Source organism: Corvus hawaiiensis, chromosome 6 (genome assembly GCF_020740725.1).
Source record: "Corvus hawaiiensis isolate bCorHaw1 chromosome 6, bCorHaw1.pri.cur, whole genome shotgun sequence".
Taxonomy (NCBI): domain Eukaryota; kingdom Metazoa; phylum Chordata; class Aves; order Passeriformes; family Corvidae; genus Corvus; species Corvus hawaiiensis.
The window spans coordinates 8,816,098-8,840,360 of record NC_063218.1 but is presented as its reverse complement, the minus strand read 5'-3'; the positions used below and the strand labels follow the sequence as shown (position 1 = coordinate 8,840,360).

General features: G+C 46.9%; 1 protein-coding gene across 1 annotated transcript; it reads left to right on the top strand.

Annotated features, from left to right (window-relative positions):
* Positions 1 to 896: 896 nt before the first annotated feature.
* INF2 (inverted formin 2) lies at positions 897 to 21,849 on the top strand. The gene is made up of 5 exons (XM_048306028.1): positions 897 to 1,312; positions 18,445 to 18,853; positions 20,191 to 20,306; positions 20,851 to 21,010; positions 21,812 to 21,849. Exons 1-5 carry the CDS (start codon positions 1,310 to 1,312, stop codon positions 21,847 to 21,849), a joined length of 726 nt encoding a protein of 241 aa, XP_048161985.1. The 5' UTR covers positions 897 to 1,309.
* The last annotated feature ends 2,414 nt before the right edge of the window (positions 21,850 to 24,263 follow it).

The window sequence follows — 24,263 nt, the reverse complement described above, 5'->3', positions numbered from 1 at the left end:
GCGCGGCAGAACCCCGGTCCGGGCGGGGACAAACTTCCATGGCGGGGCCGGTCCGGACCCCCCGCTCCGCCTGCGCCCCGCCCCGGAACCGGGCGCGGCTCCCGCGGGCGGGCAGAGCCCGGCGGCTGCGGGCGCTGGCGGAGGGGCGCTGGCGGTGAGGGTCGCTGCCGTCCCCGCCGCAGGAAAGCCGCCGCGGTAAGGCCGAGCTCCGCCGGGGGCGATCGCGGGAACGGGGTCCTCTCGGTCAGGAGAAGTTGGGCTAAACCCCCCTCCCGGGGCTGCATCCCGGCTGGGCATCCCCGCGCCCGGCTGTGCCCCGGTCCGGTGAGACGGGGCGGGTGAACGCGGAGGAAGGAGCTCTCCGGGCCGTAGCTCGGCGGGCGGCTCGAAGCTGCAGGGAGGGATGGCTGAGCGCAGGGGGGATGGAGGCGCGACAGCAGCAGGGAGGTGTAGGTGGGACCCGGTTTGGGCTGCAGGTGTGGAGCATCGCTGGGACGGCGCTCCTGCTGCCGCTCTGACGGTACACAGGGGAGGTGGGAGCCGGTCCGGGTTGCAGATGCAACAGCGCGGTGTATAGGTGGGATGAAGTCTGGATTGCAGGTGCGACGGTGGAGCACACAGGTGGGAGCTGGTCCGGACTGCAGCCGCAAACACACCGTGTAAGGGCTGCGTGTGGTTCGGGTGGCAGGTGCTGGATGTAGTTTGGATCGCAGGTGCAGGCACAGCGTGTCTAAGTGTGACGTGGTCCAGATTGCACGTGTGGGTGCAACGTGGTGCAGGCTGCAGGTGTGATGTGCAGGCGGGATGTGGTCCTGCTGTGCCTGGGGCTGGCAGAGCATCTCCCGGCATGGTGTGGATGGCCGGTGTGCCTGCGTCTGGGCTGGGCCACTTTGAAGCTTTTATTTTGAAATATTCTGTTATCCAGTGGTTTTCAGACACGGTCTCCCAAGTCCTGCCCGGTTTTCCCACATAGTTCTCTCCAGCCTCATCCTCCCTTTTGCTCAATAACTGGGCAGTGATTAAATGGCTTCTTGCAACATCAGCATACAGAGCTGAATTCCAGAGCTTGTGGGCGGGGAAGGAGTGCTCAGACACACTGATCTTAGGAGAAATACCCCGAAACAGTGTTCGTGGTCATCCCTCTTCTACCTGATCAACGCTGTGAACTTTCTGTTCTTTTTCATGGATTCTTAAGACTGAAGAATTTTTCTGGGTAAACACAGTTTAAAACACTTCGGGCTCCATGGTAGACTGCAAGAAAACTTCTGGCTTAAGTTAGTTGAAGAGAAAAGTTGGAGTCAGCAGAGTTATGGTAAGGTTGCCATCGTCCTATTGAACTTGCTCAGAATTTGGGCTGTCTGGCCACTAATCTCATTTCTCTTCCATCCACTTAAGCTTATTTTTCCACTAAACAGAGGCTGCCAAAACTAGAGGGCCGGGGGGAGGGGATCGCAGGAATCTGTGAGAATATGAGATTTTTTTTTTCTCCTGTTACTTATAACAGGGTAAGTTAATAACCCCATTCTAGGCTGTCATCCAAAATACTGCTCAAAAAATGCAAGCAGTGTACAAGACCCATTGTATAAAAGATAATCTAAATGTAGGACAGGAAGAGACCTGGCAGGTCAGCAAATCTAAACACAGAATGATATTATGCCTTATTGCACACGACTGTAATTCATTTGTTGCCAGTCTTCTGGGAATGGGAAATTTCAGACATTTACTGAACTGATATTACAATTTTGTCTCCAATATATGGCTTTTTCTTACTTTGTATTTGCACTATGACTTCTTAGTTCTCCCAGTCTGATGCTTCTCTCTCTTATCAGTGTAGAAATAGGAATTGCATGCTTTTCTCTTTACTGTGCAATGCCAAACGAGCTAGAACTTGCTGTCTGCTTTCATGAAGCAGGCTCCAGCTTCTGCTGATCCCTGGCAGTTGTGAGCTGGGCTTCTTAATCTCCGACTTCCCTGTGGATGAGCAGAGCTGCAAGGCTCAGAGGTCTGTCCTGTGCCTCTCATGCTTTGACACCTCACCTAGAAATAAATCCCTCACCAGGTCGGTGCTGCAATTATCATCTTCTTCAGGTTCCTCCTGTCCTGTGATGGGGGTGGGAAGCTGGGATTTTCATCTCCAGGTGTCCATCTGACTTTTGTTTTCTGCTGTCAGCTCTCATCGTATTCCAGCCATTTTATTAATCCCATTTCTATTGCATATCCTCGTGTTTTCTGCTGGTTCAGTATGCCCCCAGCTTTCTCCCACTTGCTCTGTCATGAAGGGAGAAGTTAAGTAGAATGGAGTGTTTCTCACTTTCAGTAGTGACCCCTGCCAAACTCAGACTGACCCCTTCCATTTCATTGTCTGTCTGATCCTTCTAGGTCTGTACCCTCTTTATTTTTACCAATTTTCATCTTTTGTTTGTAAACTCCTGATTTCACTGAGCTGCATAGCAGGTGGCTTCAGATATGTTGTAGCTGAACTTTATCCCTGTCTTGTGTGCCAGGTATGCTGGATAATTTTCCTAGAGCGGCTGAGCAGAAAATTTTTCTTACCAAAAAAAGCTAAGTTGCATTTTGTCCTTCTTTCCACCTGATTTACTTCCATGGCATCAATTATTAGATGTGGGGTTTTTCTGCAATGATTATTCTGTTGATGAGGGATGTTTAATCCTACCACTGTACTGTAACCAGCCATGAGTAGAAGATGGGTGTATTCAGCAGTGGGCAGCAACACAGTGCTGCAGACTGGGCAGTGAACAACATTCATCGAGCTGAAACAGCTGAAGGAACTTCAGGCAAACTCAGTGCTCATATCTGAGCTCAGGTTAAGCTTGCAGTTGAATATCCTCCTTCTTAATATTTGCAGTAAGGTCTATCAATAATGATTCAGAGAAAATACCACCAAATCAACAAAGCCAGGTCATGGGGTCACACAGTGGTGCTGAACAAATCCAGCTCTGCTCAGTCCAAAATACTGCAGTGGGTGCAGATAAACAGGAGTTATCCCTGCTCCATTCATTAACATTGTATGTTGCTTTTTATATAACTAGGTGAAAAATTGCTAAATATTTTGCAGAAACTAGATACAACTCTGCAGTGTGATACCCCTTGTGTTCAGTGCATGACTACCTGCTTCTGACTTAATATATTATAATCCCTTTGGCATTATCCACCAAGCTCAAGTTTATTCCAGTGTTTCTCAGCATTGCCTGTGCAGCAGTTTATCATACCATGCTCATGAGCTTGGTCTCGCAGAGGCTGCCTTCATCTCCCAATGGCCAGAAAAAGCACTGAGAGCACCAAATGCTGCAACAGAGCGGGCAAATGATCTGTATTTTAATTTTTCAGAGATTTTTCAAGTCCTGTTCTGTCAACTGAAATGCTAAGAATGAATTGGGGGATGGAAAAAAGTCACATCAAATTTTGAGCCTTGACTTTCTCCTTCTAATGAAGGGCAGCTTCATGCTCACAGGTCGGGTGTGGGGTTGTCACACCATTCCAGTGGTTCCAGTTCTGCAGGCATGCTTTAGGAACTGGAGTGAAGCACAGATTGGGAATGTTTAAAAAAAAGGCTTCTCTACATTTGGGCGACTTCTCAGTGCCTCTCAGGTTCCTTGTCAAGGGTGAATATTCTCTGGCTCCTTTTTCCTAGGAAAAGAATAACTAATGAGCAACAGCCAAGCTTTATGATTGCTACCAGATAATGTCAATGGCAGATGAGCTGATTTTATGAAACTGAACACGGAAGAAAATAGAGGTGTGGGGTTCAAGCATGAACCCCTGAGTCATAGCCTGGCATCTACAGGAGTGCCCGAAATTAAAAGTAGTTGTGTGATGTGGCAGATGAACATTTGTTGCTGCTTTGTCAGCCAGCCTTTCACATCTGCAGAAAGCATCAGGAGAGCTTCTAACAGCATGGTGGGGTTTGTGTTTGATGTAATGAACACGTACTGTTCACGGATTCAGCTGTTTCTACTATTTTGATACCTGAGCTGACATTTCAAAGTGCTGGGAATGCTGAAGCCACAGATCAGTGAGAATCTTAAGCAAGCAATAGTGTTTGCAAAAAGCTCTGTAGCATTTGATGGTGTATTTCAAGGTCTCTGAAAACCCAGCTGAGCTGATAAAGGACACCAGACAAAGCCAGAAAGGAGGACTGAGAGACAGTGGATGAAATTCTCATTCCAGCATTGGAGTCACCCAGCTGATTCCCAAATGGTTAATGACCCTGAAAGAGAGAGCTCACTTCAGAAGGGACATTGCTCCAGCACTATGTCCAGTAACACAAGTACAGGCAAAGGAGGAGCTGCCAAATGCTGTAGTTGGTAAGGCCTGATGTCCAGCTTGGCACGGGTGTAGTAGTTATCACCAGGTGGTGCTACTTGGCATTGACTTCCCGCTTGTTATTCTTGCCACGGCCATTATTCAGCTGAGGTGTGAACAGTATTCATTTTGTGGAATGTGTGAGGGCAGACGAGGGATTTGGTCTTTGCATTGCTGCTCCATTAGGGTCTGTGAGCAGGTGTCCCCAGTCACTCCTTGGTGCTGAGAGGACTTCCCCACAAGGGACACCAGGGAAATTTCAGCTGATGGTTTGCATTGCCGCTCACAGAGTACACACAGGCTCTGTAACACTGATTTCACCCCAAATCCATCTTGCAAAGCCTTTTGTTGCCTCTGCTGCTCCCAAGCTGATGGCTAATGCTACCATAGGACATCACTAGTGGGAGCTGGCCACCTTGGAACTGTGTGGGTCTCCACTTTTCCAGATGGGAGAGCTGAGTCACGTTTTAACAAGCAAGGACATCAGAGGAATTTGGAGATCACTCCAGGAAACTGTGGGAAAGGAGGCATCCTGCAACCATAAAACCTCTATATTTAGTTATACTTTAAAGTGGAAAATGTTGGTGATTTTGCCATTTCAGAGGTCAAATGAGCTGCTCTCCTGTCTGCTCTGCACAGAGCCTCTGCACAGGGAGCCATGGCCACCTGTGCCACCCCTTCCCTCTGTTCCCCAGAGGGAGGGAGGGACATGCCAGCCCCACTCATGTCCCAGGGACTGCAAGGCGAGCCCTTCCCTTGCTGGAGGCACAGCCTCTTCCCAGCATTTCCTGGCCGGCAGAGGGGATGAAGGGAGCGAAGCAGCAGTAGCCCCCAGGGCAGCAGCAGAGCCCCTTTCCTCTCTCCAGATCAATGAATGAAGTTGGCATCATCCTTATGTATTTATTTATTTATTTATTTAAATTTTATTTATAACTTTGGTGAGCAGCTCTGCTTTTGTCAGGCATCTAGGGCATAACTGTGTTACCCTCTGCTCCATGAGTTAAATTGTATTATTTTTAATGAGGCAGCTATCTCCACACTGCTTCTGTCCTGCTGGTTTCCCCTTTCTGGGAACTGTTTGCTCCTCGCCCGTTCTGCTTTTCTGTTAAGTCATTGCTGAGCATTGGCTGGAAGCAGTGAGCTAAGCATTAGCTTTATTTTCTGATAGAAGCCCCAGTTGGAAACAGAAGTTCCCACAGTACAAGGCAGCAGCTTTTTGTGAGCAATGCTGTTCTTCCCACAGCCTGCCGAGAAGTCAAACTGTGGCAAATCAACTCGTTCCACCGTCTGGCCCAGATCAAGGTTCTTCACCTAAAGAAAAGGATGGCTCCTGCTGCCTACGGATTTACTCCCAGGAGTGGGTGCAGCCCAGGGGGCTGCAGGAGGAGAGGCAAAGCCACACAGCCCTCCCTGGACCCTTCCTTATGCACCAGCTCATCTCTTCCATCTGCACTGCAGTGCTGAGCCCATTCCCTCTGTCCCAGCGGGTCCCTTGGGGGCACAGGATGGCACTGGGGGGTTCTGGGGTGTGGCTCTGGGGTTTTGCCCCCCTTGCAGCCCACAGTTGTGCACCCTGGGCGGCTGCCTCCGCTGCATCAGCTGTGTGAGTAAGCCTCCCTCCTGCCCCAGAAACAGCCACAATCTCCTCTGTGTGTTTCTAGCTCAGAAAAGGCTGATTCATTCTCTGAAGCAGATTAATTACTTCTGCTATTTAGAAAAGAAAAAAAAAGAAAAATCCTTTAGGATTGGTCGGCTTAACTTTCAACTGTGTGCACAATGCAGTAAAGCAAATCTGCTCTGAGCCAGAGCAAAAAAGTTCACAAAATAAGAAACTGGGGGTTACAGTATTTACCTGGCATGTCAGCAGTGGGCTCTGCAATTTAGGAAGTATTTGTGTCTTCTTCTTGACTTATATGACAAATAGTGCAAATTTGAGCCTGCCATGAAGGTGAACTGGGGAACAAATGTTTTTATTCCCTGATACATTTTATAACTTGTTCTCTTTCTGGTTTGTGTCCTGCTGATGTGGCAGCCGGCTCCCTGAGTAGCTCTCATCTGAAACCTGGCTGAGCTGCTCCATTTCTCCCTTGGAAGGCTGCTTTCCAGTCTGCCTGGCTGTGCTCACTTGTTTATGCACTGATGGGCTGTAATTCCCCATTTCAGAACAAGCAGTCCAATATTCATGAGTTATTTTATATTTACCCAGTCCTGAGGCTTCTTTCATAAGCCTGGGGATAAATCCTGGGTTTTGTTGTTTCCATTACTGGAAATGGACTGAACCTCCACAAACATTACCAAGCCTTAAATAAGGCCTCTATTTATCTAGAAAGGAAGGGAAAGGACTTAACACAAAGCTAAATTGATTTACAAGCCTATAATTCCCAAACCCCTGTTCTGATAACACTTGTAAGCAAGTGTTGAAGCAAGCCATATGTGTAGAGATGAATCACGTATAAAATTATGTCCTAATATTCGTTGTGTATTAACTTATCAGACAAATATAGTGATTTTCCTCTTGAAGATTAATGACAGCCACATGTTTAGCTGGCATAAAGCACTGCAACTCTTTGGACTATGCAAACCTGAGGATATGATTGAACAACTGATTTCTTTGCAAAGAACACAACAGTATCACTTGTTTCTAAAGTGATAAGAAAAAACCGAAAAAACTACAGGTATAGTAAGGTCATTTTGACCCAGCATGAGACTTTCCCATGATCCCCAATTGGTTGGGCCATATTAAAATCTCTTCACATTAATACCAAGACTAAGTTAGAACTGGAAAGATAATATCTAGGAGGACAATTTTAGGTCCTCTCAAAACAGCTGGAACGAGTACTGTAGCAAAATGAAAGGTTAAGCCCGTTAATATTTTAGGATTACTGCGTTATAAAATAGGCTCTTCAGACTTTCCTTACCCAGCAATAGAGAAAACAGTCTGAAGGCATCTTTGGAGTGGATTAATGTTGAAATCATGCTAATCCAGCCTTCTTCAAGCATTTATTTTAAACGGCTCAAATGCTTAACTTCTTGAATTAGCAGCTGAGCAGGTTCTCTGGTTACTCTTAGTAACGTTCATATTCACACAAGTGCGCTGGAAAGTACCTGGCAGTATCTGGGGCTGTTCTCCTTAATGTGTGCAGTACGTGCTTCGCCCATGCCATTAGGAATCCTGGCTATGGTCAGCTTATCTGAACAAAAACACTCAGGATGTTTGTGTTTGGGCTGTTCACCAGATGAGATACCAGCTGCTGTGATTCATCAGCAGCTGAATGGAAAAGCTGATCTCAATAGAAGGGAATCGCATTTGCAACTTGTTTGGAGAACAGCTGGAAAAACGCCTCCCCCTTCTGTACTATTCTGGTGTCTTGGTAGCTTTGTTCAGAGGCGATGTCTGTAAATACAGGCCTGGGTAGCTCTTTGGCTTAGTGGTGCCTTCGGCCCTTTCCTGTGGACCTCCAGCATCAAACTGGTTTCTAGGGAAGAACTGAAGATCTTCATCCTTGTGCAGGTGAGGAGGGTTTGTGCTTGTGCTGCAAGGATACAGCCAAACCCTGGACAGGACCTGCCTGCCTCTCTCCCTCCGGGGCAGGGCTCAGAAGGTCTTCTTTCTGTAATTACATCTCCTTGCTGCTGCAGCACCAGCATGTGTACCAGGGAGCAGAGTTCAGCCACCATGGCACCCTTAATCCTGGCAGTGCCTAAGCAGTTTCCCTGCAGCCTTAGCACAGGTGCAATGTATGTATGCTGGATAAATAAACAAATATCAGGCTTCTTACCCAGCCTATGCTTAGGAGCACATACAGCCTTTAGAAACCTGTACCTGGGTCTATGCTCTGGGCAGAACCGCTGTTTGGGGTTTTGGCAGAGATTTTCGTCAACACCTTTCCAAATTAAGCTCCAAGTTCCTCACAGTTAATGGTTTAATCTCCTCAGATGGAAGCACCCTCCCCTAAACAGGATGTTTCTTTCTTGCAGAAGCTTCCTACCAAGACAACTGCAGAGCAAATGTTACGGATGTTTTAAGCAGATCAACCCCATTAGGTACAAAGTTCCCGGAAATATGCCACCGGCAGTAGCAGAGTCCTTTATTTTTTTATCTGAAGTATTCATCAGATAAAGACTACTTCAGAAGGGGTTTTTTTCTCCTTTTAGCATCCTCTAAAGTGAATGCATTCAGCTGAAAAGCAATTGGAGAGCTGGTCTGTGACAAGAGAGCTGGAGGGATGTCAGTCTTCAAGGAGAGTAGAGAAATTCAGTAAGAGCCAGCAGCAGTCAGATTTGCAGTTCCTGTCTTGCTCCTGTGATTTCCTGAGGATGCTCAGATGTCTCTGCTCCCCAAGGAGGGAGCAGACTGGCTGCTGTCACTGTGCTCTCCCAATACCTGGGAAGGTCATCGTTAGTTCACTCCGTTTGCATCCCAGTAGCTCTTTTGGCATCTCCTGCTGTCCGCATGGCACAAGGTTGTGTTGCAAAAGCCAGAAGCCTTGGGGGCAGGTGGAGGATTTGGCTCTCCCCCTAAATTTTATTTTGCTGTCCCCCTAAATTAATAAGTCTTTACCTGGCTTCAGTGCCCTTTCAGCACTTTGTTTGACACTGGTCCTTCTGGTTGCTTAACTCAGAGTTCAGTTCTCAGATGAACAGAGAAATTGAATTATCCAAATTTATTGCCCTAATTTTTCCATTGTAAACATTTGGTTGTTTTCACTGGCCCCATAGGTACCAGAGTACCCAACAAAACCCATGGGGATGCAGAGGTGAATATTGCACCTCTGATTCTTGAATACTGTCTGTGCTGCTGTTTAGTGATTTAGAACGGAGTGATACGAGGCATTTTAGGCAGGATCACCTAAAAAGAGCCATTGCAGCAGACCTCTGGCTGGCACAGTCTCCCTGCCAGCCTGAAATGAGCTGGGTGTCCCCTTTCCAAAACCCTTGACATGACTTCTGTGAAAAGCCACTGGCATGGGAATAAATTTTCGCAGAAACGTAGAGCAGCGAGAAGACACTGATTGCTGTAATTAGGAATAATCTAATTCCTAAAGGCGAATGGGCTGTATTTATGTCTGTTTAATTGGATTCCTGAATTTTGTGGACCGGCCATGTGGGCAGTGAAGCCATTGCACTGTGATCCAGAGGCAGCAGAGTGATACACAGAAAGTAGAGGGTCTCAGCTCTACTTTACCTTATATGGAACTAAACTCTTAGTTCTTGATGTAATCTGTTTGATTTTGGTGTAGTTACAATTCAGAGGACCACCAAATCAACTGCCAGAAAATTGGGGTAAAATTGGGTTGATTTGCTGGGGGAAAACCATTTACCCTCTCTCTGAGCAACTTGAAAGTTCATGTCCGTGCAGCCTGCAGAGGAACAGAGCAGCCTGAGAGCTAGTTTTCCTGCTTTTCAGCCTGATTTCTCTGCTTCTGCTTTTTTGCTTTTGGTTTTTTGGGGGTTTTTTGGGTGGGGTTTTTTTCATGTCAGAAATGATGGAACCTTTCTAGGAGGAGAAACATTTCTGGAATTTCTCAGATCCAGGCTTCAGATGAAACCTGATGGGATCTGACTGATAACCTTTTACGTTGCTTCCATGGTTTTCAAGGACAGGAGTTTGCACCATCACAATCCTTTCTTTGCAGGATTTTTTTTTCTCTTAAATTTTATTTTATTTCCCTAAAACCTGCTGTGAGCCTGGTCCTGTTCCCAAGAACCAGATTATCGACTAATCTTTTGAGGACTTGGGGATTACACTTCAGGAGTGCATGCAATGTAAAGAGACATTCATTTGCTGTTGTAAAACCTATCCTGAATTAACATTAGTCTTGGATTGCATGGACACACCCCCAGAGTGTTTCCTATGGCAGGATGGGGAATTATGCAGAGTCATTTCCCTGGACATTACATTGTTATGGTGTTTTAATTAGAAAGCACGTGGGCAAGTTGATCTCTTAAAGGCCAGCTGAATTTGGGCCAAAGGGCAGACAGATCAGTGTATTTCTAATACTGGTGGAGCTGTGCTCATGTACACAAGGGTTGAGTTTCCCATCTAAGGCAGGAAGACTCTTGATGTGGGTTCCAACGTTTGATCTGAGAGGTTCAGTTGAAGGTAGAACCTCACAGAGTAAGAAAGAACATTTGAAGCCTAGCTGCTACCCTGGGACAGGCAGGAGGCCTATGCTGAAATGGGCCATGTTGAAATATTCACAATTTAATAATGACTGTGTTTCAGTTAACACCTCCTGAGAGGCTGAGTGGATGCGTTTTGCAGCTGTGGCTCACAAACTAGTTTTCACATGAAATGTCAACCAGAAAGGCAGAGAGATGTTTTCTGTTAAAAAGAGCTTTTAATGTCTTCAGAGCCTGCTCAGCCCATAAAAGCTGAAGCTCAGCAGGACCTTAGTGGTGCCTGATGAGAGCAGAATTCTTGTCATTGAGCCCCTGCCCAGAGGACACTGCCTGAGCTCCCAGCCTTTGCTATGTGGCTCCTCTCCCAGGGTGGGCAGCCTTGGGTTAGACATCCTCAGTATTTTAAGCTGTCCTGGTTCTTCCAGCATTGCAAAGACCCCTGAGATCTTGCACTGTTTAAAGTTCTGGTGCCACAAAGCTGGAAAACCCAGCGCAGCTTATGCAAGATGCAAGGGGCTGTCCCCACCCACACCCATGCTCTCCATCCCACCACCCTGGCCACCCTGCATCCTCTTTTATCCTTCTCATTGTTTTTCCTTTCCTTTGCCAGATCATTACCCTGCTTTGGTCATTTCCCTGCTTTGAGTCACCCCGTGCCAGGAGTGCTTTTTCATACTGGCAGACAGACATGAAGTGGGGGCAAGGCTCCCACCTTCCCAGCCCAGGGGGAATCGACACCCTCTCAGTGACTAGCACAGGGTGAATGAGAGGTATGACAAATGACATGCAAATACCTTCCCTGGAGGCTATAGAAAAGTCACTTCCTTGCACCTTTCCAAAGAGTGGTATTTGCATACTATACACTGACATCCGGTTGAACTTCCTCAGAGCATGCGATTTGTAGAGACACTTTTTTGGGGATTTACACTGTGTTGACTGAAGGTTGTTTGGCAGAGATGGAGAAAAGGAGCTGGCTGGGGAAGGGAGGGCTCACACAACTGGTCGAGAAGTATCCTTCCATGTAGGAGAGACAAGGGAATAATTTGGCTTCAGCTCTGAGGTAGGAGTTCTTCCCTCTGACAGTTTTCTATGTTCTCTTGGCATCCTGTGGAGGTTTTTAAAAACATCAACAAAAAGAAAAAAAAAAGGCAATAAAAGGGTTTTGGTTCTCATATCAGCTTGTGTGACAGCTTCCCACAGAGCAGAAGCCAGGAGTCTTAGAAAGTTATCACTGCACTGTCCATGTTGCTGGGTAACAGTTTCTGCTCCTCACATGACCCCAAATGATAATTATAAATTGCATCTCAAAATGCTGAATGGTGCTGGAATTGCTGGCAGATGGAGGTGCTGCCTCTGCCCTGAGCATGTGGGCACTGGAGCAGACCAGTCTTACTCCCAATCAGAGTTTTCATGGGATCTGGACCTGAGTCCCATTCCTTTCTGGCTGGAGGCAGGATGCCCCTCTGGCCCCTGTGGGTCTGCTTACAACAGCACTAGGGAAGGACCAGGGTGAAGCATTGGTGGCCCCTTTGGTGCAGCACAGCTGGGGGCTGGCACCCCCTGCATGGGACCAGTGCTGCCCACCACCTCACATCCCTCCAGCGTGAAATCCTCTGTGCCTGCCAAGGCCTGTGGTAGCATGTGAGGGTGCCCAGGGCTAACACCCACCATGGAAAGCTCCTGATACTGCTTTGTCTGACTTGGCACTCACACAGATAGGCCAGTTTCCCCTCCAGTGGCACTGGCCATTGCAGAAACAAAATCTGACAGCTGCACCAGTCTGGTTTAAACCTAGCTCACCACGTTAAGGGAAGTGGTTATTGTGTCTTCACAGTTACAGTAACAAAGAGTGGTTTCAAGCCCATTTGAAGCTAAGCTCGTGCAACCTCTCGTATAAGTAAGGGTTTAGAGGCCACTGAAGGTCCTGACATAAACATCCTTGAGCATCTCACTTGAGCTTGATTTGTTTGTGGTCCTGTAGCAGCCCAATGAGATATTTATTTATTTATTTACTGTGAGGAAGAAGGCACCAGCAATTATTTTTTTTTTTTAGTGGTGGGGTTAAACCCAGTGTAACCCGGTGTAACTATATTGGACACATTTACCAATTTTGTGAGACATCACACAATACTGTAGCTTGTATTTGCCCAGGAGAGAAAAGCTGTGTTGGCACACAGCATCCTGGTAGTGGTAGATGGGACTGTATCAGGACAACATTTTTTTCCTTTATTTGTGAAAGAATAAGCTATACTGGAAAAACAGATACAAATTTATGCCAATATGGCCACTCGTTGTCTATGCACTGAAGCCCTTCTCTGGAAATTTGCTGCCAGCAGAAGCCATTGCCAGCCCAGTGCCAGGCCCAGTCAGAGTGTGGATGGCAGAGCTCCTGCCCACCAGCTGTAGCAGGGTGTGTGTCCATGCTCCCTTATTTCCTAAAAACAAAATATTCCCCATAATGGTGCAGCACTGCTGAGGTCACAGCCGACCTGGACTGTGTTGTGAGAGCTCCTGTAATGTGTGCCAAAGCAAAGCACAGTGTGCCAGAAACCTCATGAACTTCTTCAGTATTGAAGAGCAAGAGTGGGCACTCATTCCAAAACCTTTTCATTTTTTTAAGCATAAATCACACATTCTGGCCTCTGATACAGGGGAAGATCAAAAATATGTAGATCCAAAGGCTGCTGAGTCTACTGGCCATGGCAGCAGAAGGATGGAGCAGCACTTGGTTTGCATGCTGAGGCAAGGTCTGTTGTGCAAACCATGCCTTTGGTTTGCTCGCCTGAATTTCCCACCATGTCTTTACCCTCAGCTGCCCTGGGAGACTGAGAATGCTGCTGGTTCCTAGAGACACTAAGGGGCCCACACCAAGGGGCCAGGGTGGTGTCTAAAATAGAGATCTGTGGTTCCCTCACACTCGTCTTGGTGCGTGGGAGGGTGGTTTGTTAGCCTGGATGTAGGTGAGCTCTTCCGACACTGCGTGGGAAAACAGCAGCACAAATGAAAGCAAAAGGAGAGGTGAAGGAAACACATCAGGCTTCCAGAAGTGATTTTGGAAAGCACAAAGCCAGGATGTTGTTTCATTTTTAGGGACTGAGTAGTCTGACACATTGCAAAATACAAAGGCTTGGCGTATTCCCAGCAGCAGAGTGAAAACTGGAACTACCCAGAAGCAAAACCTGTCATTAGCAGTCAGCCAGGCAGAACGGGCTCCTGAGTGCCAGGAACAGGCATGGAAGGGAGGGGGACTGAGCAGCATAAAGGAGCTTTTCTCACCCCAGCAGCATTGTGGAGGGAAGCAGAGGGCTGTGAGGGCAGCATGTGGGATTGGGATGCTCCCAGAATTCTTGAAAGGGCAGCTAGGAGCTGCTGTTCCCCCTCACACACCAGCCCCCATGCCCTGTTCTTCTGCATAGGCAGTGGGTCTGCTCCCCAAAAAATCAGAATACTTTTGACCTGCAGTTTTTCTCCCTTTTGTTTTCACTAAATTATACTTAGCTGGCCTGAGAAATCTCTTTTTACGTGTCCTCCCCAGTCCTTGCTGTGATCCATGTCGTCCTGGAGGCATGTAATAATTTAGACTGAAAGCTGGGCTGTGCGGCTCTGTTCTCCACAGCTTCACAGGATGGAAGAAGTATTGATGTGCCCTGATTTATCTCCCACAGATGTCATCTCTGTAGGAGTGGACTTGAAGGACAGAGAGGCACAGAAAACTGAATCTGGGAAGCACCTGATTCAGAAAGAAATGAGGAGGAAATTTTATGGACCAGGTTGGATGGATGCAGGGAGCATTCATTACAGCTTTGCAAACCCAGTGGTCCAAGGAGTTCACACCATGAATTGTGGTGTTGCTGTTGCCAGGTGCAAGAGCACAAGCCCTCAGGATGGCTTTATGTTTCCCAAAGGAATCTCCTAAAACTAAGAGTACTTTTGCATTGATGCTGCTTTAGACCTTACAGCACCTTCCAGTATCTTAAGGGGGCCCACAGGGAAGCCAGACGTAGACTCTCCATCAGGAACTGTAGTGATAGGACAAGGAGTAATGGGTACAGATTGAAAGAGGGGGACATTTTTTACTGTGGGGTGGTTAGACACTGTAACAGGTTGCCCAGGGAGGTTGTGGATGCCCCAACCCTGGCATCCAGGCCAGGCTGGATGGGGCTTTGAGCAACCTGGTCTGGTGGGAGATGTCTCTGCCCATGGTGGGGGGGATGGGACTAGATGATCTTTAGGGTCCATTCTAACCCCTTAACATTCTGTGATTCCCCATCAGGGCTAACCAGCCTCTGAGCGTGAGAAGACGAGGAGAGGATTGCATTTAAGACACGTAGATGTGGCACTTGGCATTTAGTGGTGGGCTTGGCAGTGCTGGGTTAATGGTTGGACTCAATGAACTTAAAGGTCTTTAGTCTAACCTGAACGATTCTGTGATTCTTTGTGGTGGCTGTGGGTGTCCCTGACACACTGTCAGGATGTGCCCAAGGGAGCAGCACCCAGCCCCAGTGCTGAGCAGGCAGCTGGGGAGGCAGAGCATGGGTGCTGCAGGCATGGTCAGACACAGGGTCTGGGGACATTGCTTCCACCATCATAGCCCCCCTGTGGCCTGGGAAACAAAAAGCAAAGCACCCCATGCCCTTCTGCTGGCAAGAGGTGAGATGTATTCAGCTGTCCTGTCTGGTTTTGTCAGGGCACTTTCCTTCCCTCAGCCAATGTAGTCTAAATAGCCTCTGTGAGCCAGCCAGATAGATGTGTTCCATTTCAGTCCTTATCTGTCTCACTTTGCTGAGATCATTTACCTGCTAACAAGCTCCTGTGGTCAGAGATAAAAGGCAAAACCAGCAGCCCTTTAAGGATGTAGCTGAACATCTTTGCAACACTTTGCTGCATGGAAAATATGGAAAGATGTTGTATTCACAATATATCACTCATATCTGTGTTTGTAAACAGATTTATGACACCATCTGCAGTCATACTGCCATCTCCTCCATATTCATTTCCTTTCCATTTATACAGCACAGCTCCTATTTGTTTTATTCCCTTTTTACAAGTATACATTAGCTACCTTTTTCCTTTCCTACAAAAAGAGTGCACTCTCTGTGGGGAATAATATTTAATCAATCCAATTTGTTCAGTTTAGTGCATAAAAACACAGGCCAGAACTGTTTTGAGAGGTACCTGCCTGGTTCTGTTTCTCATCTCCTCACATCTGTGTGGAGCAGGTGGGAGGGAAGGATCATTCAGAACAAATCTGCTGGTAAACAGGATGCTCTCTCGGTATTTCCTGTCTCCTGTTGCACTGGTGGAGCTTAATTTTCAGGAATCTGCTGAGCCTGAGGTCAATATTGGTACTGTAATTTCTCTGACTTGCTGTAGCTGATACAATATAATACAAATACAATATAATGAGGCATTTATACATCTGGGAGCAAAAATCCAGCCTGCTTTGTTATCTGTCTGGATAAGCAATGTTTAGTCATGTTCAAATTAAAAAAGTGATTTGCTGTGTATAAAAAGAAGTCCCACAAGAGAAAGGGAGCTTGCAGTTGGCAGCCACTTCTGCAGCCCCTCAGGGTGACCAACATACAGGTCAGATGATCCTCAGCACTGCCTCACACTGAAAGTCCAGCTTGACCCCAGCACTGGAAAGGGATGGCTGGGCTCCGTGCACAGCATGGAGGAGAATTTGACTGCAGGTGCACCTCTCCAGCCCCATGACTGTAGATTTGCAGTCACCATGACTGGTGAGACCTGTAGGTCGCTGCCCCATCCCCAGGGCTGTGAACCTGGAGCAGGACACTTTTGCTTCTCTCCCTCCAGTGAGGGAGGATTTCTGTTCTCCTTTGCATCAAGCCTAACCCAAATTCCTGGGCTTGAATACAGGGGAGGGACTGGGGTTGACTAATCCCAACAAGAATTTTACCAAGAGTGAGTAAGGGCTCTGGGCTGCAGGGAGTGATGACAAATCTTGGAAACTCAAGCCCTGTGCTTTGGCAGGGAGGTTTGTTTGGGGATTGGTTGCGTTGGTTTTTTTATGGTCCTTTTTATCACTTTTCAGCTGTACAGTGTGTTCTCAGATGGTATATTCACCACTTCGTGGTTTTGGATTGTGACCATCATTTTTTCAGCTAACAGAACAGGGAGCAACTGGGTGCTTGGCCAGCTTCTTTCCCACTGAAGCAAAAGAAAAGTCTGCAGAGCTCTCTAAATGGATTTTCTGTCACCATATCCTGCTAATTCCTTCACCCCTGTGACCTCTCAATGCAGACTTTGGTGCTGTGAGCCGCCAGAGAGTCCTGCCATCACATTTTCTCAGGGAAATTGTTCGAGTTTCCTATCCCATCACCCTTTGCATCTTTCCAAGAGGCATATTTAGGCCTATAATATCATGCCTATCACTAATCAGTGAGCAAAGCTTTTGGCCGTTTATTTGCCAAGGGGAGATTGCCAAAATGAGTTGCTGGGTAAAACAGAAGCTGTGTGGCTCTGCTTCAGGGAAGGAGCCAGGACCTTTCTCAACAGCTCAGTCCCCAGGAAAAATCACAAGGCAGGCTTTAAAATGAGATTTTTTTGCAACCAGTGTAAATGGTCCATCCTTTATCTTGGCTTTCTGGGAAAAAAAAACCTTCAAGAGATTACTTAGTTTAGATTTTTCAAGCCTTTTCTCTAGTTGCTGCTGGGCTAGAAAGCCTTGTGCTGGAACTGGGAAGGGAAAATGAGACTCTCCCATAATCCCTTCAGTCCCTGAAGTGCTGAGTTTTGGGGCCAACTGTCCCCAGGTTATTTTGAGCCCTGTGCAGGCTCAGCAGCCCAGGGGAACAGAAGTCCTGGTGGTGTGGCAGGAAGGGGAGGTAGCATCAATGGCTGGATTTGGGTCCAGCAGGTTTATCCTCTTTTTGTGGGACAAACTGTCATCTCTGGGAGCAATTCAGCTTTAAAACAGAATCACAGATTCACAGAATATACTGAGTTGGAAGGGACCCACAAGGATCATCAAGTCCAGCTCTTAAGTGAATGGCCCATATGGGGATCAGATCCACAGCCTTGGCGTTATTAACACCATGCTCTGACCAACTGAGCTAATCTCAGTGGCCAAAACGATTGCATGCTGCTTTGAAAAAGGACCTGCATCGTATAACTTGATCCCTGTGAGTCTGAAAAATAATAATCCTGCCTAAAACCATAAAATCTGGCCCCAAGAGTTACACTTGGCTTTGCAGTTTCTCTGTTCTAAGTCAGTTCCTGGCCTTCCTTGCTGCTGATGGCCTGGCTGCACACGCCATGTACTCCAGGGAGACGGGCCATTACTCCCCATCTCCAAAAAGGTGCTCTGCTGTTGTCATAGCCAGCCTCCTGCTGCTGTCCCTGCACTCACAGCCTGTCAGGCTCTCACATTATCAGGCATAAACACCATGTGTACAAACATATTTGCTATTACAGCAGACAAGAAGGGATTAAGTGAGTGCTATAAAATTAACCTCAACATCAGTCAAAAGAAACAAAAGTGAAAAAGGAACAGGGCAATCAGATGCTCTTATGAGCAGGATATGCTCAAAATGATTCCTCCATCCCATTACAAATGCTTAGAAACTGCACAGCCTCTCCAGCACAGTGAGATTTTGAAGTGGTTTAATGGGCATTAGGTGTTCAGAGCTAATAATGCTGCTTCCAACCTTATCCTTTCACTGCATGAAAATAGGTAGTGACAATTGACTGGTGTAAATTGGCTACTTTTAAAGCTGTATTTGCTGGCCTGGATGTGCTAAAAGTCTCTCCACAGAGTCTTCAGAGCCTGAATGTAATGTGTGTGGTTAAGGTGGGGATATATTGAGTTTCTTCAACAGAGGACTGGTTCCAGTGTGTGCCCTGCATGCTGGAGATCTGGGACCTGCTGTAGTTGAGCTTTACATCCTGATTACTGAAGAAAAAACAGGGCTGCTCCAGGGATAGCTTTTGGTCAGTCCAGACAAACTTCTCACTTTGTCTTTTCTTTTTCTGCAGAACAAACCATTCACGATGTCAATCAAAAAGGAAGGTGCCCACAAGAAGTGGGCTGCCCTAAAGGAGAAACTTGGACCCCAGGAAACTGACCAGTCAGAGGCCAACCTGGAAAATGCAGAGCCAGAGCTGTGCATCCGTCTCCTGCAAATGCCCTCCGTGGTGAACTACTCCGGGCTGAAGAAGAGGCTGGAGAACAGCGATGATGCCTGGATGGTCCAGTTCCTGGAGCTGTCCGGGCTGGACCTCCTCCTGGAGGCCCTGGACAGGCTGTCTGGGCGAGGAGTGGCCAGGATTTCCGATGCCTTGCTTCAGCTCACCTGCATTAGCTGTGTGCGAGCGGTCATGAACTCCCACAGAGGCATAGAGTACATTGTGAGCAACGAGGGCTACGTCAGAAAACTCTTCCAAGGTGAGAAGACATCTTCCTGCTTCATCCATCACATGCAGCATTGGGGGGTGCTTTCTTGTTCTGTATCCTCCTGCCCTGCACCAGGCCTGTTGGAAATGGTTGGTCGCAACTGATTAATGAGATTGTTTTCTTCTTTAAAATAATACGGCTGTGAAGTCACATTGCCTTTGCCACCCCGTGCTATTTCCACACAAATATTGCCATAGTTTACTGAGGAGCTGGGGATAAACCCAGCCTTATCTGTGTACTGGCATTGGAAATCTTTGACCCTTCGGTTGTCAGCAGACATTTGCTATTCAGTCATTGAGATCCCCAAGGGCAGAGGGAGAGGAACTGAAAGGGCCTGGAGTCTTGTAGCCTGTAAAGAGGAGGGAAAGTGGCATGTTTGGACTCCAGAGAGCCTGCTCTCTGTGCTGCTCACTCTGCTCCTTCTGGAAGATGGTAGGTAGCACCACTTACATTCTCCTGCTAGTCACTTGGCTCGTTCTTAGCTTTGCAATTCATCAGGGCATCTCCTAGAACTTATTGTACAGCACTTAATGATGCTGGTGCTGGAAGGATAACTTCTGTGCTGCTCCAGAGATCGCAGCTGTGCCCAGAAACCCTTATTAAGAGGTTTTTAAAATGCATTTAGTCTGAAAGCTGGCTTATTTCCCTCTTCAGTTTTGAAGTCCCCTTCCTTCCTCTTCACCATGCATTTTCTTAGCCTGTGTGAAATATGGAGCCGGCATTTTTGTACTGAGAAAACGGGGGGTATCCTGGACTTTTCAGTGTTGGAGCTTCTTTGTGCTCTAATACAGGAAAAATAAGAGAGTCTAATGCACTCCCTCCCAGCTCCCAGGGCTCACAGAGAGAGAGTAGTGCCAAAAGGGAATTCATGGGGACCCATTGGAACAATTGGTCTAACTCATATGCATATTGAGCTTTTCTGCACTAAAAGTAAGAGTCATTAATCGAAGAAAATGGTTCATCTGCTGTTCTAGAAAACACCCATATGTGAAAATGTGAAATAAATTTTGTGAGTGCTGAAAAAATCTTGGCTGCTGTTGCAGCATGTCACTAGGACATGAAAAGATGAATAACTACAAGTTGCACCAAAATGCCAGTGGGATACCTGTAGCATTTACTGTTCCCACTAGAAGTTACCATCACATAATGCTATTGGGATGGGATATTTGTATGTTAAGATATTTCTCTTCCCATCTTCCATTGTAATGGGTCCCCTCCTTCAGTCTCTTTTCTATCACTGCTCATAATCCATGTAGCAGAAGACACTGAGATTCAGAACATTAATGTCATTATAAATTCTGCTTTGTTTTGTTCTGTTTTTCCTACAGCACTTGACACAACTAATGTCATGGTCAAAAAGCAAATATTTGAGCTCCTGGCTGCACTGTGCATTTACTCATCAGATGGCCATGCTTTGGCTTTGGATGCCTTGGACCATTACAAGGCAAGTGTTGGGTTAGAGCAGGAGGAATGGCTCAGCTTTGATCCATGCAGGCAGATCCATGTACCAGAGAAAAGGGTGGGAATGAAGTTTATTTTGCATTGTTTTGTAAGAGAAGCAGGGGTTTATAAGGTGAAAGCTGTAGGAAATTTTTCGTGGTCAGCAGAAATCTATGGTGCTGTTCTGTGACTTGTGTGGACAGATGACTGCCAACCACAAGGTGCTTTCTGGCTGCAAAACACCACCAGATCAGCAGAATAAACGATGCCACATCCACATGTTTCACTGCCCATGAGAGCAGGTACATGCATCAGTTATCAGAAAGCATGAAGGGATCCAAGAGGTGTTTTCAGTGACTTTCTCTGCCAACCAGACCCTGCTCCATAATGGAAAAGTACTGCTTTTACCTCTCTGTTCCTGTCCTGTGCACAGTGGGATAAACTGAGTGTTTCAGATGATAACTCCATCTAAGAGCCTGCACTACGGTCATGGGCATTTATGTCTATATAGACTATTCTTGCCATAATATCACTTGTGTTACCAACAGAGTGTGAAGAACCAGCAGTATCGATTCAGCATCATAATGAACGAGCTCTCCAACACAGACAACGTGCCATACATGGTGACACTGCTGAGTGCTATCAATGCCATCATCCTGGGGAAAGAAGAGCTAAGAACAAGGACACAAATCAGAAACGAGTTCATAGGTAAGGATGTTTGTTGCACCTTTCCCTGGAGAAAGTCAGTTACCAAACTGGTTCTTTTCAGATGTATCCGTAAGGTGCCTGAAGAGGCTGGGAAGCAAAACTGCAAATATTAATTCTCATCTTTCTTTTGACCTTTATTCTCAGCAGCCTTTCTGTCAACAGATTTTTTTTAACTTTGCTGCTTTCCCATAGTTTTGATCTCTTCTGGAATCCCACCAGCACCTTATCATTTGAGCTTCTTCAGAACATTTCTATAACCAACCATCTTATGTGGCCACATTTCCATATGTTGCTACTACTTGTAAGAGTTGATGAAGTTTCTTCACTCTGTGTCTACTCAGTTGAGCCACAGAGGCTGTCCCAGGATTCAGAAGTTTTTTCCAATGGCTTGAATCCCAGGATCTTAGGTACCATTGTTTGGATTCACCTCACACACCGGGTGCTTCTGAGTTGGTGAGCCTGGGCTCCATTTCTCTCCATGGAGATTAAGAAACATTTGACCGGATCAGACTGATTTTAGATGTCTAATTTGGACTGAGGTCACTCATGCCCTAAAAGTGCCTGTGTCCCTCAGTAACTCTAGGGGGATTGTGCAGTGGTTCACACAGGTGCTGCAGATGTGTACTGTGGTGTCTCATCATTTACCCAATGACTCTACCTACTTTGATAGATCCGTCTGAAGACATTTTCACTTTTTCTCTCTGCAAAAAGTGTTTATAAGCATAACATTATATAAAGATCATAACAAATCAGTACCAAGTGGGTTATAATGCAACTGTATCTATTTTTTTCACCTGCCAGGGCTTCAGCTGTTGGATGTTTTAGACAAGCTAAGGTAAGGATCTCTACTTACATTTTTTTAAAAATGCGATTCACAGTGAAGTAGCTGTGGAAACTTAATACTTATCCAGCCTCCTGTTGTGTGAAGTGCAGTGTGCCTGGGTGGAGTGGACCACGCTTGTGTGCACCCATTCCATGGGAACTGGAGGCATTTGGCCAGTGTTAAGATGCTCTTGTCAACCACAGTGTCACAGGGACAGCTGTTGGCACAGATGGCATGCACAGAGGCTCTGGGCACAGATGGAGTAGCAGTGTCCTCATTGAGGCTGTTTCAGACTGAATCTGAAGCAATGCTGTGGGCTCACTGAGCTGCTCACTGTGTTCAAAACCACTTCACTGCTGCTGTTGGTCCCAGAAGCATCCAGCTAAAACAATTTACTAATGCATATCTGAATGTAATTTTAAAATTGTGTTCTATCAGAAACATCTGTGACAAATTCTAGAATGCAGTTTATGTGAGTTGCAGTTACCTATGTAACTGGAATTGCTCCATCCAACACCATAAAAATTAGGGAAGAGAAGCTCTTTCAATAGAGCAGCAAGGGTAAAATTCTAACACTGAGTGGTCTTGAGAGAGCTGAAAAAGTCACCTTTAGAGTGTCAGTGCTTTTTTTAATCCAGTTTTGAGTAACAGAGAAGGAAGTTTTTCAGACAGAAACATCACTGAAATATTTTCAATTAGTCTTGACTTTAAAAAAACGAAGGTGGTGGCCTGGTTTCAAAAAGGTCAGAATGCCACTCTGTTGTTACAGCTCCAAGGAGAATTCCATAACAAGCCTATACTGGGCCAGGTTATGCCGTGAGAAATCCCATTCATTTGTATGTGTTGACTGTAGGAAGAGGTACATTCAGTTCAAGAAAGGATGCACTGATGGCATCTCATCCTTTGTAAATAAGGCAGAGTTGGGTGCTTTCAACACCGACTGGCTGAGTCTGAGAGGCAAAGAGATAAATGCCATTTAACAAAAACAATCATCTGAAAATTAGTGAAGGGCTCTCCAATGGAAATGGATGCTGTAATATTGCAGAGACATCGAGGAGGAGGATCTGCTTATCCAGTGTGACACATTTGAGGAGTTCAAAATAGAGGATGATGAGGAATTATTAAGGATATGTGATGGGATAAACATGAATGATCATCATGAGGTCTTTTCATCTCTCTTCAATAAAGTAAGTGGCCCCTCACATGGGGTGCAAGATCACACAATGGCAAAGTTAACCCACTTTGCTTGGAACCAGCCTTCCTGTGACAGAAGCTGCTCTGTCTTCCAGGTGAGCCGCTCTCCAGTCTCTGTCCAGCTGCTGTCCATCCTTCAGAGCCTGCTGCACTTGGAACCATCTCATCACTCCAGCCTCCTGCTGTGGGAGTCTTTGGATGCTGTAGTGAACAGAGCCCTTTTGCTCGCCAATGACAGTAAGAATGACATATCCAGCCTTGCACACTCCTCCTGTTTCCCCTTGTCCCATACAAGTCTTTCCCCAATGTGCAGGAAATAATCTGTGGGACTTGTTAAGAGCTGAACAGAAGCTGGCACAAAGCTACACCTGCATAAGGTCATGTCTTGATGTGAAGCTTCATCCATGTGGGTGGCCACTTTTAGCAGTGGGCTTGGGATTCAGAGTCTTGTTTTAATGGTTAATCCCTGAGCTTTGGGTCATGGGAGTCGGAGGGAATCTGTCCTCGCTGGCATCCTGCCGCTGGTGCTGGCCTGTCTTGCTGGCAGGTGTGCTCAAAACAGTGTTTGTAGGCTGGGTGCATGGGAGGGAAATTGTCTGGAAGCCAAAAGTGTAGCTGTGTAAAGTGACACCAGGAAATGGGCTCTCCATGGCTCCAGATCTGCTGCTTGGTAAGGGTTGAACAGCATGAACCAGCCTGTGGGCCCCATTCCCTTCCCTGACCCTGACTTGTTTCTCTAGTCCAAGGGAACACAGTTGAAGAAGTCATCGAGAGGCTGCTGTCTATCAAAAAACATCCAAGCAAGCAGAAGCGAGCTGAAAGCCGCCTGTCTGGAGGCGTCCAGGGTGAACGAGAACCATGTGCACATGCAGCTCGGTGTCCAGTGGGGTCATCAAACCCCACCAAGGCACCAGCAACACCCTCAGGACCACTGGCCAGTGAAAAGATCTCATCCTGCCAGTTCACAGCCTGCTGTGCTCTGCCAGAGAAATCTAACCCTCCATCCAACACTGCTCCCAACCCAGCACCTCCAGCCCCACCACCTCTACCCTCTGGCACAGCAGCCATGAACCCCACATCCCCCATGACAAATACACCTCCAGCCCCTCCACTCCCTGGCATCCCTCCACCCCCACCCCCATTGCCTGGCATGGGGGGTGTTCCCCCTCCTCCTCCACCATTGCCTGGCATGGGGGGCATCCCTCCCCCTCCACCCCCCCTGCCTGGCATGGTGAG

Excerpts from the sequence above, each read along its gene's own strand:
- INF2 (XM_048306028.1), top strand. Across the intron at positions 20,307-20,850 it reads ATGCCTTGGACCATTACAAG|AGTGTGAAGAACCAGCAGTA; the intron begins GCAAGTGTTGGG and ends TGTTACCAACAG. Across the intron at positions 21,011-21,811 it reads AATCAGAAACGAGTTCATAG|GGCTTCAGCTGTTGGATGTT; the intron begins GTAAGGATGTTT and ends TTCACCTGCCAG.